The 14,963-nt window shown below is 32.8% G+C and overlaps 1 protein-coding gene across 3 annotated transcripts in view; it reads right to left on the bottom strand.

The window, feature by feature from the left end:
• The window catches only part of LOC110094820 (lactoylglutathione lyase), a 31,646-nt gene that overhangs the window by 15,505 nt on the left and 1,178 nt on the right, over positions 1–14,963 (bottom strand). For 2 of the 3 annotated variants that reach the window (XM_020820149.2, XM_028692763.1), the window contains exons 3-7: positions 14,597–14,658; positions 13,936–13,996; positions 13,777–13,877; positions 13,136–13,206; positions 12,959–13,048 (exon numbers count right to left, since the gene is read on the bottom strand). In XM_020820149.2, the coding sequence (XP_020675808.1) occupies positions 12,959–13,048; positions 13,136–13,206; positions 13,777–13,877; positions 13,936–13,996; positions 14,597–14,658 (385 nt within the window). The remainder of the gene's footprint in view (positions 1–12,958; positions 13,049–13,135; positions 13,207–13,776; positions 13,878–13,935; positions 13,997–14,596; positions 14,659–14,963) is intronic. The other variant, XM_020820150.2, reaches the window with a different exon arrangement.

Here is a 14,963-nt window from a genome sequence, read left to right as displayed (position 1 = left end):
TGGAGAACACCAGAAATTTTTGGTCAAATGGAGTAATCGACCATTAATTGATTGCACGTGGATTGATGCTGCTGAACTTCAAAAGCGAAATTTGGAGCTCTACAAAAGAGTTGCTAAAGTTTTCTCATCAGGAGATGAGAATTCCCCACCTGGGGGGAATTGATGCATTTAGATTTTTCTGCTTAAATTTTGTTATGAACAATATTTGTTATATTTTCTATTTTTTTGTTTTTATGCTATCCTATGATGGTGGTAAATCCAATGATCATGGTAGGAAGAGGTTTGGATTTTGTTTACCAGGATTTGCCGGCTTGGGGGGGTCCATTTGTCCTTTGAAGGTGGCTGGTTTCATGAGATCTATGGCTGATTCGGTTTGAGCTTATGAAGTTAAACTTTAGTTGTGCCAAGCTCATTAATTTCTAGTGGGGAAGTAGCTCATTATGAGCTGATGTCTTGCTATAAAATTTAAGGTTGGAAAAAGATTTGGTGGGTGGAGCTTGTCCTTTCACATTCCCCTTAAAGATGTGTAGCTGCAGCCCTTTTTCTCCTCTGGATAAGCCTCTCACGGCTGCTGCTGCTTCGGGTTTGGCATGCCTCTTCGGGTGCTGTTTACTTTTCTGAAACGGTATGTTTTGTTGACTGGGAACTACTGCCGCCTGGTTTCCTGTGTTGGTTCCTCGGCTGTGATGTTTCTGGCTTGAACCGTGGCTTTGTTCTCTGGATTGTTTTATTGCTGCCTCTTGGGCTTCAGCGGGAATGAATTTTGGCTCTTGGAAACTTGGGAACTATGGCTGTTATGTTCCCCCTCTTTGGCCTATATATATGAGGTATTTTGTGAAGAAATGGTGGGTGAATATTTGAGAGCTAAGTGCTTATAAAACCTGAGGGTTTTCTTTGGAAAAGCTTGAGAGCTTTTTCCATTCTCCTTCTCCTCTAGGAAAGCTTGCGAGCTTCTCCTCTTTCTTCTCGGTCTTCTAACCTCCTTCTTCTCTACGCAAGTTCCACTCCACCTGTATCTTTCTTCTAGTTCCATTGGTGAGATTGCTGGCTGTTTTGGTGAAGCCGTGGGCTGTTTTTGTTGGCTGTTTGGGTAAAGCCGTGGGCTGTTTGTTGGCTGTTTTAGCAAGGTTGTGGCTGTTTGGAGAAGTTGAAGGGACATTGGATACCCCCTAGCTGTGGTGGACCCTTGGTTTGCATATCTAAACCTTATTTTAAATTTATTCCTACAATCGGTACATGTGAGGAGTCCTCTTGAAGGATGTTCTGAGGATAGTTTTTTTTTGTTAAAATTGTTTTCCTTTTTGATCTTCTTTTGTTTTGATAGTTGGAAGTTGTCTTTTCTAAAGATAGTTGTTTTCTTATTTTGTTCTCAAAGTTACGTCTTAATTTTTATAAAAGTAAGATTTGTTTCTCTTGATTGTTTTCTCTTTGTGCCTTGCTCTAATTAGCTTGCACCATAGTTTCCCTTCAAACTTCTCTTGTTGGCCCATCCACCAACGCTCAGCCTCTCTATCTAACAGAAAATTTGTCAACGATACTTTCCTCTTAGTAGGATATTACATACCGTCAAATGTCTTTCTAGTCTCCTCAACAAGTCATCTACTGCTCTAGGCCCAACAACGCCCTCAAACCTCGGAGGCTTCAATCTCAGAAATATCTGAAGATGTATGTATGTATCATCAGATCGAACAGTAAGAACTCTACTATGTACTTCACCAATTCTCTGGGTTATCAGACTAGCAAATTGGAAAAATGTATCAAAATCAATTTTTCGAAGCAGTAATATATACAAAAGCTGCCTGACTGGTACTATATTCATCTGTCATGTCTGGGTCTAGCGGATCCATAATCACACAAAACACATAATTGAACATATATGTACATGAAAATAAAAAATGGAATGCCCACACAAACCCTAAAAGCCATCTCACTTAACCTACGATCAATTTATAAATCTCTGTTTTATAATTAATTTTCAAAACTACTATTATGATACCAAAAATGTTTGTCACAACCCAATCCGACAAGACCCACAAACTAAACGTATCTTATCGTGTTGTGCTATAACAGGCAAATACAAGATCTAAGTTTTAAAAAAATTTTAGAAATATTCTTCCGAATTAATTTATAAATAATAATAAACGGAAAACTATTAATAACATCCAATACAAAAATAAACTAATCCAAAATATTTGTTTTTCATTTATCATCAAAAATACATATTCAATCACAGTGCATGGCTATGAACAAAAGATATATAATAGAGTAATAAAAATTAGTCATGACTACAAAAATTAAAAGAAGAAATACCTACAGACTCAAATCAAATTCTTAAAACCACTATCCAACAGGCTCTATCCCTTTTCCAAACCCTAAAAATAGAATGCAAAATAATGCTGAGCTAAAATAGCTCAACTAGCTACAAATATCGATCTAAATTTTTAAATATTTTTTTTATTAAACATTTTTTTTTAATTATCAAATGTTAATATAAAAATTCATTGTGCTGAGAAATTTAATAATAACATAGCAGTTATACAAATATTCAAAGGATAACACTAAGCAGTTAAATAAACTAAAATTTAATATAAATTTTATTTCCTAGAATAGAATGTAACAGATTTCTCCGTTCCAAACAAAATTTAAAGATATTGACCACTTATGATTGCTAACATAACTTCCTCTCTTTCAAACAGAATATAATATTTTAGCCCCTTATGACTCCCACCAGATAGAATTTCATAGTTTCAAATTCATGGAATCAAACGGACTAAAAGATTTTGGCCTCTTTTATCTCTCAACAAGTATTTTTCACATCAAAACTTATACAATCAATCAATATAAAATATAATTCATTGTAGTGTATAAAGAAACTCAACACAAAATCTCACAATTTATTATAACATTAGACAACAGAACACACTACCGAGAAAAAATATACTATTTTAAAATTTTACTAAATTATTAGGGGATCATGTAAAATATTATTTTAAGACTTTAATCGTACTACAACACTATTTTTAAAGTTCAGGGTTATATTGTATTCAATTAAAAAGGAACAAATATCAAAATACTTGATATTAAAATTTCAAAAAATATTTAAAGTATTCAGAATCTCAATCTTTGTAACATACAAAAAGAGTTGCACAATGAAAATTTTACCAGTGTAAAGTTATCCTAATTTTTGCTAATAGAAATTTAAATTTAATTAGAAATTTTGAAAAAATTTTATTTTTTTGAAAATTGTGATAGACATTGTGTGACCTATCTCAATCAGGACAACTTTTAGAACTTGACCAACAACTAAAAATGACCTAAAGCTGCCTAAAACATTCTCTCTCTAGAATCCTTCTCTCATTAACATCGGCATCCAAAATGAATGAATGAAATGGGATAATGGAAGAAGATATTTTTAAGTGCAAAAATTGGCTTAATACCGGAGCGTTAGTTCATTTTTTCAAACTTTAGAGAGCATAATGCCAGAGCGCCATAAAACATAGCGTTGGAGAGCTCTAGGAAAAAATTTTTAGATTTCACATACATTCAGACTCCTAACCTGCTCCAGAATACAAACATTCTCAAACACATGCAAAAGACTTCGAACACAAAAGTTCAATAGATTACATGACTTTTAGTCGGATCAAACCGGTTTGAACAATACTTTAAAATTGGAGGTGTCACAACTAGACTTTGTTCAACATTTAGAAATAGGAACAAAATTTAGAGTTGTTGAATTTACTCTAATCATATAGCTCGAGTTAAAAGAATTTTCATTTGATGAAGAATTCACGAAGATGGACATATGCAGTGGGTTAAAAGATCACTAATTGAATGGGGACAACTTCAAGAATGCAAATCTACAAAGAATATTCATGAAGTACACTAAGAGAGATGATGTTTGGAAGTTAGGTTATATTATCTTATAGATGGTGCCATCCATAACCTTGATAAATAGTTTTCTTTTTATTGAGATGCTTGGTTGGTTAAAGATGAGGAAGCTCTTTGGATACCCATGGATAGGCTATCATGCAAGAGGACACTAAGAGACGGATGTGACGTAATATAAGGCCACTAACTTGAAGACAAAGGTCCCAACCCAATACACTATAATGGGATAAGTCATATCATTATGATATTGGCTTATAAAACAATCTAAAAGATAAGGAGAAATGTGTGGAGTTCCTTGAAAAAGCGCACCAAGGATGTTTAGCTAGAAAAATAATTAAGTGCTCATGGCCAGAAATTGATTGTTATTGTTGATGTAAGAAACTACAAGTGTTCTAGAAAGTATTTGAGTTCCTCTTAGTATATGAAAATACACCTTCCGCTCTAGCCGACGTCGGACTGATACCAAATTGATTTAGTTGATCTCAATACATATTTGCTCTTTATGAATTATGAATATAAGGTTTAATAATAACTTGAATAAGATGCCTACTTCAAAGAAATTAGAGAAATAGATAGTGTTTATTTTTTGTCTAATATGGTATGTGCATATGATACCCATGTCAAGAAAGACAGATAACTAAGTTGTATAGGGTCATGATTGGAATAGTCATAAATATATATGATACCTAGACTTATTTAGCCAAAATGAAGTTGGTTGTGGTTAGAGTAGACAGGGAGATGATGGAGCAGCCGTAGGGGTTGGACAGCAATTGGGGAATATCTGTAATTGAATATTAAAATGTTTTGCTTCGATCAAATTTAATTTTAATAGTTATTTATTGGTACTAAATAATCCTTGTGGATGCTTATTAAAGTGTTTGAGGACATGTACTTGTAATGTCATATAAAGGCTTGAAACTTTTTCTTGGCCAAACTTTACAATCAAAAGTGAAATTATTCAAAACCACGAGTTTCATGTCAAATATATTCACTTTCACTGTTGAATCTTAGCACTTTTATGTAGATTAAATTTGAGTCTCAACATAAGCGATGAATTTTTGAATATATATTTTTTTATTTTAGGATTATTAATTCAACATCCATATAATTATCCAAGAAAAGAGATATTGAATGTATAATAAATTATTATCGAGAAAAAAAGGATTGACAGATTAATTTATTGAGGGAGTTGACATTTCATTCAAGTCACATGTCAACTATCTTCATTTAAGTCCGATTGAATGTTTAGATGTCCATGCTTGAAGCACAAAAATAAAGATTTTCTTAAGTCTGATGATGTTAAGGTTGATTTATATCGTAGGAGATTTGTTTCAGGATATTGATTTTAGACCTCACATGACAAATACGAGCCACATAGAGATACTCATCCCGGTCCATCCACAGCTTCTAGAACAGAAGATAAAGATCAAATAAGTAGACCGTATGGAGAACTTATTTTTGATGCAGCGGATCCAAATTTAAGAGCAAACATGGAAGAGCCACCAAATCCAGAATTTTTTTTTAATTACTATATGCTGCTCAAAAAATAATTTGAGAAGGTTGTACAACTCATTTAGAATTATCGATTGTTGTTAGAATTATCAGTATTAAAATTGAATATAATATTCCTCGAGAGTGCTTCAATGAGTTCATTTCTCTTATGAAGGAAACAAATCCAACGGACAACTTAATCTCCACTGATTTGTATCAAATGAAGAAATTAACATCCAAGTTGGATCTCACCGCTATAAAAATTGATTATTGTAAAAAGGATTTTATGTTATACTATAAGGATGATGTAACAGAAGTTTATTGTCATACATGCAATGCGCTTCGGTTCAAACCCAACTCGGGAAAATAATGTTTTTAAAAGAAAGATATTTCATATTCTCGTTTGTTTGATTTACCGATTATTTCAAGACTTCAGTGCCTCTACGCATCAATGAGTTCGATAGGTCATATGAGATGGTCTATGATGCACCGACACTTCTCCTCAAAGAGACGTGCAGTGTTCGATACCGTATTCGACACGACACGCATCCAACACTTCTCCGACACGTGTCGGACATACCGAAAACGATTCCAATTAAAAAATATTAAATACAAATTGGACACGCGTATCCAACACGCGTATCTTAAATATTTTATGAATTTTTTAAAATATAATTTCATGTATTTAAAATTTTTACTTATTTAAAATATAAAAATTAAATTTCATATTTCTTATCCAAAACACCAAATTAATCACCCTCTTAATATTGACGATAAACACCCTCTTAATATTGTGCCTAATATTTATTGCATAACATCAATTCCTGACTCTTGACAGCATTGTCATCTCCTCTCTCGATGACTGATAAACTGTATAGACGCCGGACTCTCGATATCCTAATATTAATCATTTTAAGCGGAAATTTTACTTAAATGACTTATTATTTCTAAATTATTTTTAAAATTATACTTATTCAATTTTTATACACTATTTTTAAAATATAAAAGCTATAATACCGTGTCCAACCCGTGTCCATGTCTTATATTTTCAATAATTGAAGTGTCCCGCATCCGTGTCTTGTCGTGTCCGTGTCGCAGTGTCTGTGTCTGTGCATCATAGGAGATGGCATAAGGAAAAATTAGCTCACAGTGGTGCTTTTTATCATCCATCAGATGCTGAAGCATGTAAATATTTTAATCAAACACATGCTTCATTTTTTGTTAAGCCACGTAACATAAGATTAGAATTATGTATTGATGGTTTCACTTCATACAATTATGCAGCTTCGCCATATTCTTATTGGTCAGTCATACTAAGACCATACAACCTTTCATCAGAGATGTGCATGACTACCCCGTATATATTATTAACACTTATAATATCAGAACTACATAATCCAAAAGACAAAATTGATATTTTTTTTCAACCATTAATTAATGATCTCAAGTTCTTATGGGAAGAAGGTGTCCTCACATATGACATCTTAATCAAATAAAAATGTCCCCTTCAAGCTGCATTGCTTTGGACCATTGATGATTTTTCAGCTTACAATATGATCGGATTAGAGCACAACAGAAAAGTTAGTTTGTCCTTACTATATGAAGAATACAAAATCATTCACGCTAAAATATAGAGAAAAAAATACTTGATTTGATTGTAATCGAATGTTTCTACCTTCTGATCATCCGTTTAGAAGAAACAAAGATGCATTTTTCAGAAAAAAAAAGTTGAGAGGTCACCACCTCCACCCAAAATAAATGATTATGACATGCTACAGAGACTTTCTGGCATTTCATCAATTATTAGTTTTTCAATATTGTCGGTGTATTTCCTGGATACGGCGTTGAAAATAATTGGATTAAAAAAATATTTTTTGAACATTACCATATTGGAGTACAAATTTGATAAGGCATAATCTGGATGTTATGCACATTGAGATGAACATTCTTGATAATATTTTTAATACAATCATGGATGTTAAAAGAAAGAGTAAGGATAATGTGAAAGCTAAAATGAAAATTAAAGAGTACTACAAGCGAAGAAATCTAGAGCTAGTAACAAACAACGATGGTAGAATAATGAAACTCAAAGCACCATTCTCATTCATGTTAGAATAAAAAAGATCAATATTTCAGTGGTTTCAAGATTTAAAATGTCTGATGAATACGGATCAAACTTAAGCCGATGTATAGAACTTACATCTACGAGATTATTAGATTAAAAAGTCATGAATTTCACATAATTATGGAGGAGCTACTTCCAATTTATTATGTTGTTACCATATTGCATATCGAATCCGTTGACGGAGCTTAGTCTTTTCTTCAAAGACCTATGTATATCTAAACTAAGCGAAGAGGCTTTACGGAGGAGCAAAAAAAACATACCAATCATCCTATGCCAGCTAAAAAAAAAAAAATTCTCCTGCATTCTTTGATTCTATGGAATATCTTCTAATCCATTTACCATATGAGACTAGAGTATGAGTATATGTGCAATATCGTTGGATGTATCCTTTTAAGAGATAATACGTGTATTTAATACACTGTCCTTAATATTTTTAATTGTAACTGATAATTATAATCGTCAAACAGATACTTGAATAAGTTAAAAAAATATATGTTAAAAATAAAGTACGACCAGAATGATCGATATGTGAAACATATTTGGCTCAAGAAATCACCCACTTCAGCTTCTATTATTTCAAGCCCCATGTGAGAAGTACAAGAATAAAAATTGGTCATAACATGGACTTCGATATTGAAGAACAATCAAAATCTACACTGTCAGTCTTTAAAAGTCATAGAAAGGCCAGTGAAAAATATGTTATATGGTTCCTCAGTGATTTAGAAATCAAAATAACAACTTTATATGTGCTACTGAACTGGCAGGAAGTCCAACTTATCTTAGAGTAAGTTTTTCCAAAATGTGCATAAGAAATCATGTTATTTTTTTTATTTTGAAGTGTGAATTGAATGATTTCTTATCAGGTCTTTCATAAGCAGTTTGTCTCCAACAGATATTCAGTTGTTGAGTAACTTGCTGCAAATAAATTTTCAGCATGATTTAGATTTTACGTGAGTAAAATCTATATTATTTCATTGATTTACATCTTATTAAATAATACAAGCCCTAAATTTTCTAACTTTTCTTAGATTCATGACCCCCGTAATAAGGTCTTCGATAAAGGGTAGCAAGCACTAGCATGAGGTGCAATGAGAAAAGCAAACATATGGCCAATTTATATTGTTAATGGGTTTAGATTTTATTTCAAGTTATGAAGTGAATGAAGAAAAACTAAAAATTGTAGAGTTTGTGATAAAGAAACACTCATGAAGCAGATGAGTGTGTTTACTATAGTATTCTGGATGAGGTTCTTGAGCTGCAGTACATATGAAAAGATGAAAATCTTGTATATTTGTTCAACTATCAATAATATGATCTTATACCGAATAGAAGCACAAGAGTTTATCCTGTGTATGGTTTAGTAGAGGTAAACATAGTAGAAGATACGAAAATTTTGATTCATTCATGCTAGCAAGTCAAATAATTCAAGTTTAATTCAGCAAATATCTCAGTGGTCGTAGAAATAAACAAGATTGACTATCTATCATAAAAACAAATGTATAAGGTGTTGTTGAACAACAATACGTCATAGCTACTGTACATCCAGAGGATGAGACATCAGATTGTAGGACAGTTGAAATTGATGTTCTTGATAGTTCGTTGTTTAATGTTGAAATGCAGTTAAAGAATGTGGACAATTCAACAAGCTCTTAAAGTGAGAATGAGGAAAAAAGTGAAGATATCTTACAGAGCACTGAAAGCAATTATAATTCAAAATAGTTCTTATAACTTAAGTGACCAAATTCATATTCGTAAACAAGAAGAATGCCACAATGCTAAACCATTAAATAAGCAGGTGTGATTAATGTTAGTCCCATAAATTTGAATGTTTATTATTTGATTATAATGATAACAAATTATGAAGGGATGTTTTAATATATTAATTAAGTATTTTAGATGGACTTCAATCATAACAAGCTAAATTTAACACAATCATGGCTTATACAGTGCACCTACGTACCTAATGAAAATGTAGTTATTAAATTACTTCAAATGAAATAAGCCTAATGCAACAAATCTCTAGGTACATATTTGAAGCATTAGTTAAGTATACTATGTCATAGATGCCCATGATGATATATAGATTATTTAAATGAAAATTTTACTTTTAGTTTTTTGTATATGTATTTTTTTATTTCTATTTATGCAAATTTTCATATCTATCAAAAACTTCATTTATAATTATGCATATTTGTTACAATTGTAGCGCTACTGTAATTTAATTTAATGTTAACTAATTACTTTTTTTATTATAGATGATTTCAGGTGACGAGCCTCCTCGTAGATCCATTATATCAATGTTTGGTCGTATGAATAAGTTAAGCACTGGACCAACTAGGTCTAGACAGGGTGGTCAAGGTCAGGGGCAGACAATTCCACCAGTGACAGGAGTGTCATCACCACCATCGAGGAGTCAGCATCAGTTTCCCACTAAGCAAGATAGGGACAAACAGATTCACCTGTGATTAGAGTATCACCCCATATTGGGTACTTTCCGACTCCTACCTCTACTAATCCTCAATTTCTCTCTCCAAATCAGAGACACTCAGCTCCCTTATATCCATATTACCTCCTCCCAACATCACAAACAGTTCAATCAACCTACCCATATCCTCCTTACCACCAATCATATTATTACCCACTTCCTGTACAGCCAGAACAATGTTGACCATCAACATAAGTAGAGGTTGAGGCTGGGGAGCTTGCAGCAGCAGAGGATAAGAGTGTATATATAGAGCCTGAGGGGGGTGATACATAAGTTTAGTTTATTTTGTAAAATTATTGCAATTTGATCTATTATGTAATAAACCTATAACTTTAATTCCGCAATGCAGACCACTCACATGATTCATGACATAATACAGAGCAAATATGATGCTTCTTATTGTGGAAGAAAATATGTATATTTACTTGGCATTACTTAACATTTCTGATTATATTTGTATTAATATTATTTATAAAGCCTATATTTTATAAAAAGATTTTAGGTGGTTACCAGAGCATAGTTCGAGGATTAAAACTAATTTTGAGAAAAGAGGCTTCACTCATCTCAGGGATGTGTTCACAGACATTAGAAAGACTGGGTAACGTCCATTATGGATTGACGAGGGAGTATAGGCTAATTTGACAAGAGCTTGGGCGATCCATGAGTTCACCAAATCGAGATAATAGAATAAGCAAAATAGATGACTAGTAAAAGATTATTTCAATGTTTCTCAAATTTATGTACATTATTTTAACTATGCTCACTATTTGCAGAAAGAATATCTTGGTCGAGAGCTGACGCCATGAATTGCATGTAATGACTCACTAATATCAACTTGATCATCAGTGAGTTGATGAGAAGGCAAGAAAAGCTCACGTGACTATAATTTTTTAAGTAATACAACAACAACAACAACATCAAGCCTTTATCCCACTACGTGGGGTCAGCTATATGAATCATTTTTCTCCATTGTCCTATTAAAAGTCAAATTCTCGTTTAAATCTAATAAAGAAAGATCATTTCTAATACTTTCTAACCAAATCTTTTTAGGTCTGCCTCTACCTTTCTTAACATAAGTCAAATCTAATACCTCTACTTTCTTAATCGGGTCATCAGAAGGCCACCGTTTAATGTGACCAAAACATCTAAGGCGACTCTCTCTAATCTTACCTTCTACTAGAGCTACTCCAACCTTTTCACGTATATGCTCATTTCGTGTCCCATCTCTAAGGGTAAAGCCACTCTCTCTAATCCTACTAATTTTTTAAGTGATAATAAAAAATAAATAAAAAAATATATTTATGGATTTATTCTAGTAGTATGATTTTATACAACTACAGGAGGTTTAGTCGTCTACTATTAAGGGATCATCTTCAGGATCAACCTACTACTCAGAGTATCACACGTGGTCAGAAGCGGATGGAGGAAGGCAGAAGGTGAGGGTTTATGGCTTAGGTTTGCAGAAATATGCTATTGAGAGCAGTATATCCACCTCAACATTCTATGATGCTAACGGAGTTGAAGAAACCGTCAGCTAGAGGGTTGCTGCTCTGACAAAAGAGATAAGAGGAGATGAGACAAATTCAGGCTGAGATGCAAGCGAAACTACAATTATATCAAGCTGAAAATTAAAAGAAAAAAGAGCAGTAGCTTCTGCATGAATCATAGGGCGGCAAGGATACGGAAGATGATTAAATAATTTTAAAGTTGTTGTTAGAGTTTGAAGAACAAGTTATTATTTGAGAACATTGATGTGAACTTTTTCTTATTGTTGAATTTTTTTTTTAAAGATTGTTTATATTGAACTTCATGTTTTATTATATTTAAAAGTTAATTTTTTTCGTTTATTTTATATTTTCAATTATTTTAGTATGTGTTGATTGTGAATATTGTGTTAGCGGATTTTATTTAGTCCATTTTATTCAGCTGTTGTAGGTATGAAATGTGGAAATGTGTGTGAACAAAGGGGAGGCTGTCAATTTTTTTTCAAGTTCCTACAGGTTTTTGGCGGCCTATCCACCGAAAATGTCGATATCAAATGATATTGTAAGTGTCTTAACCAATATTAAAACCGTCAAAAATTACCGGCAGCTTGGCCATCGGAAAATAGTGGCAGTTATCACCGCCAGAAATTACTGGCAGTTCTCCTACAGTCTATGCGCCGATAATTTCCAGCGATCAAAATGCCAATAATTTCCGGCGGTCAAACCACCGGAAATCTCTAGAATTTCTAATTTCTGCCAGAAAATTATCCAATTTCGTTAGTAATTGAAGATTTTCCTATAGTGGATGTTTGATTGATAGACAACTCAAAAGCACAATGTAGTTTCAACAATTGAATACAACCATAATATTACTAGATAGCAAGGTAAGAAATTTATTAATTTATTGATGGCATGAGTTTTTAAATAGTTGAATTCATAAAATCTAATTTTAATTTTTTATTTACATCACATAGATTCTTTATAATACCTAATTAAGGAGTGAATATGATGCTACTTAAAAACCTATGGATCAAGCATCATTATTTTGAATGAATATTTTGATAGTAGTGTAGCACGACAATCTCTACATACAAAAAACTAAAGAGGAAGAACTCCTTCAAGTAGCTTAAAAATCTCTAATGTATGTCATTGGAGAGAAAAAAGATTCCTGAGACTGAAGCAAAATTCATATATTTTTTAATGCATTGGACCATCCGAAATTCTATCACAAGAGGATGTTTTTCCCCCACCCAAAAGTTCTCAAGGTGGGAATATAAATATGATGCGCGCAAAAAATCAAACCCAAGACATTAGCATAACTTTCAAGGCCCTTACCAACTAGACTAGTTGACACACAGATGAAGATGTATCATTTCTTACAACAAATGTGATTAAATTTAAGGGGAAATAAAACTATCTTGATGGGACCAAAAAAATGAATCCAAATAATGCAAAAAATAACTATAATTCACTGGAAAGTAATACCATCATCAGGTTTCTTTACAAACTCAACTCCTAAGCGTTCAAATCGTTCACATGCCTTGTAGATATCATCAACTGTGATGCCTATATGACCTGTAATCAATATAAGAAATTATGTCTTCAGTTTCCACACAACAAGTACGTCAGATGTAAATTTCAATAAATCCACATAGATTTTACCAAAACCCCGAGGTTCAGAATTTCCATTATGGTAGCCCTTAAATTCAGGATCACTTTCTGTGCCCCAATTACTGGAAAAGTAGAAAAAAAAAGGTTAAAACCAATTTTGAGGACCTATGAAGGGAGTAGAATGACACATAAAACCACGACAATCAGATCTTGCAAAACCTTAATAAATATAGGACACAACCAGATGCCATAAAACAATCATGAGAATATGGAAAATAAAATGGCATATTTGATATAATACATAAAAAAGTATTACCATAAAAAACTAAACATGAACTATTTCTTGACATAATACTAAAAAGTGCAAAATATCAAAGTGGGTTAAAATGCAACAGCGACAAGAGTTGCTAAGGAGGAAAAATTAGTGTGGGAAAATAAAACAAGATTGGTTTGGTATGTAAGAAAATTAGAGGTATAATTTGCTCAAGACCTTATCCAACATGTATCCAGTGTCCAATAAACATCTAAAAAGTAACAAAATATTTCAAGATAAAAAAGAGGAACCAAATGATGCGCCTACCTAACACAATCCCCTCTAAGCGTGCCAAGGCTTCGTAAACAAGCAAAGTTAAACAACAAAAAAGCTCAAATGATAAAGGTAGAAGCAAAAGAAACAAATATCTCGCTCTTACTGTGTCAACTCAAGTGTAGCTTTTTGGCCGAAAGTCCAAATTGTCCGCTCTTTTGGGTCAGCTGGTGCTGAAGCTGTATCCTGCTCATCATGAAATATGATCTGCAAATTACAAGTGAACTTCCCAAACAGGACATTGAAACAGTATCGCAAAAGATACCTCATAACCCAAGAAATAGAGACTGAACTTCATTTCTGGAAAATCCAACCTCTTCAGCAAGCTAATGAATATTTTAGAATGGGGATAAAGAATTGTGGCAAAAGTGTTAGTTTTATTAGAAAAACATTAAAAAAAAACAGTTGTGATGTAACATTTAAACATGCCAATCAGTTGAGAAATGTGAAATAAAGCACAAAAGCCTAATATTTTTTATAGATACAGTATCCTACTAAATTAATCTTAAAGCATGTAAAAAATCAAGTTTTTTTCAGTGTGCAAAAGCTTCCAGTTTTAGCATCCTTATGTAGAAATTTGGTTATCTACAGCTAGGGTTCAAATGCTCAATTAAAACTATCTCCATGTGCAAGTGAGGGATGCTATGCTCAGGTTTATAATCTTTCAAATTAACCTTAGTAAAAGATGATGGTTTCCACCACTAATTGCCTCAATTCCAACATCCATGAATAATCAAGTATCATGAACTAGCATTGCAATACCGAAGCAATCAAGAACTATGATAACCCAAGCAAAAGTAACTCCATCAGGACAATACAGAAAAAAGACTTTGCTTTGCATTGATCCATCGATTGGTCATGGATACTACTATCTTACAGAAATATTCATATAAAAACTTTAAACAAGTTGTTCAGAGAAAACTTACGACATTCCCAGCACACGGGAATAGAAATCAAGGCTGGTCTTAGGATCCTTAACTCGAAGCATCTGCACATCAAAATTTACAGTAAATTCTCCCCGGGAACTGAAAGTTAGAAGTTCGCCAAAAATATACCACACTTCAACAGTAATAACAAAAACTAAATTGAGAAGCAATTGAACCAAGCAAAATGACAGTAGATTTTCTCCTTTCAATATATAGGAATAAAATAGACAAAATAAGAAATGATGGAAAACAGCAGTACATGGCTGATGTTGGATAGAATGACATTAATTATAGAAACAACTTGACTACAGGTTGAGGGGTCCAACAAAGAACATTTTGAAGGCTTCGTTTGGAACGGCTTATTTCT

This window comes from Dendrobium catenatum, unplaced genomic scaffold (assembly GCF_001605985.2).
Source record: "Dendrobium catenatum unplaced genomic scaffold, ASM160598v2 original_scaffold_273153, whole genome shotgun sequence".
NCBI classification, from domain to species: domain Eukaryota; kingdom Viridiplantae; phylum Streptophyta; class Magnoliopsida; order Asparagales; family Orchidaceae; genus Dendrobium; species Dendrobium catenatum.
The sequence above is the reverse complement of the archived record's forward strand: the minus strand, read 5'-3'. Positions and strand labels throughout refer to the sequence as shown.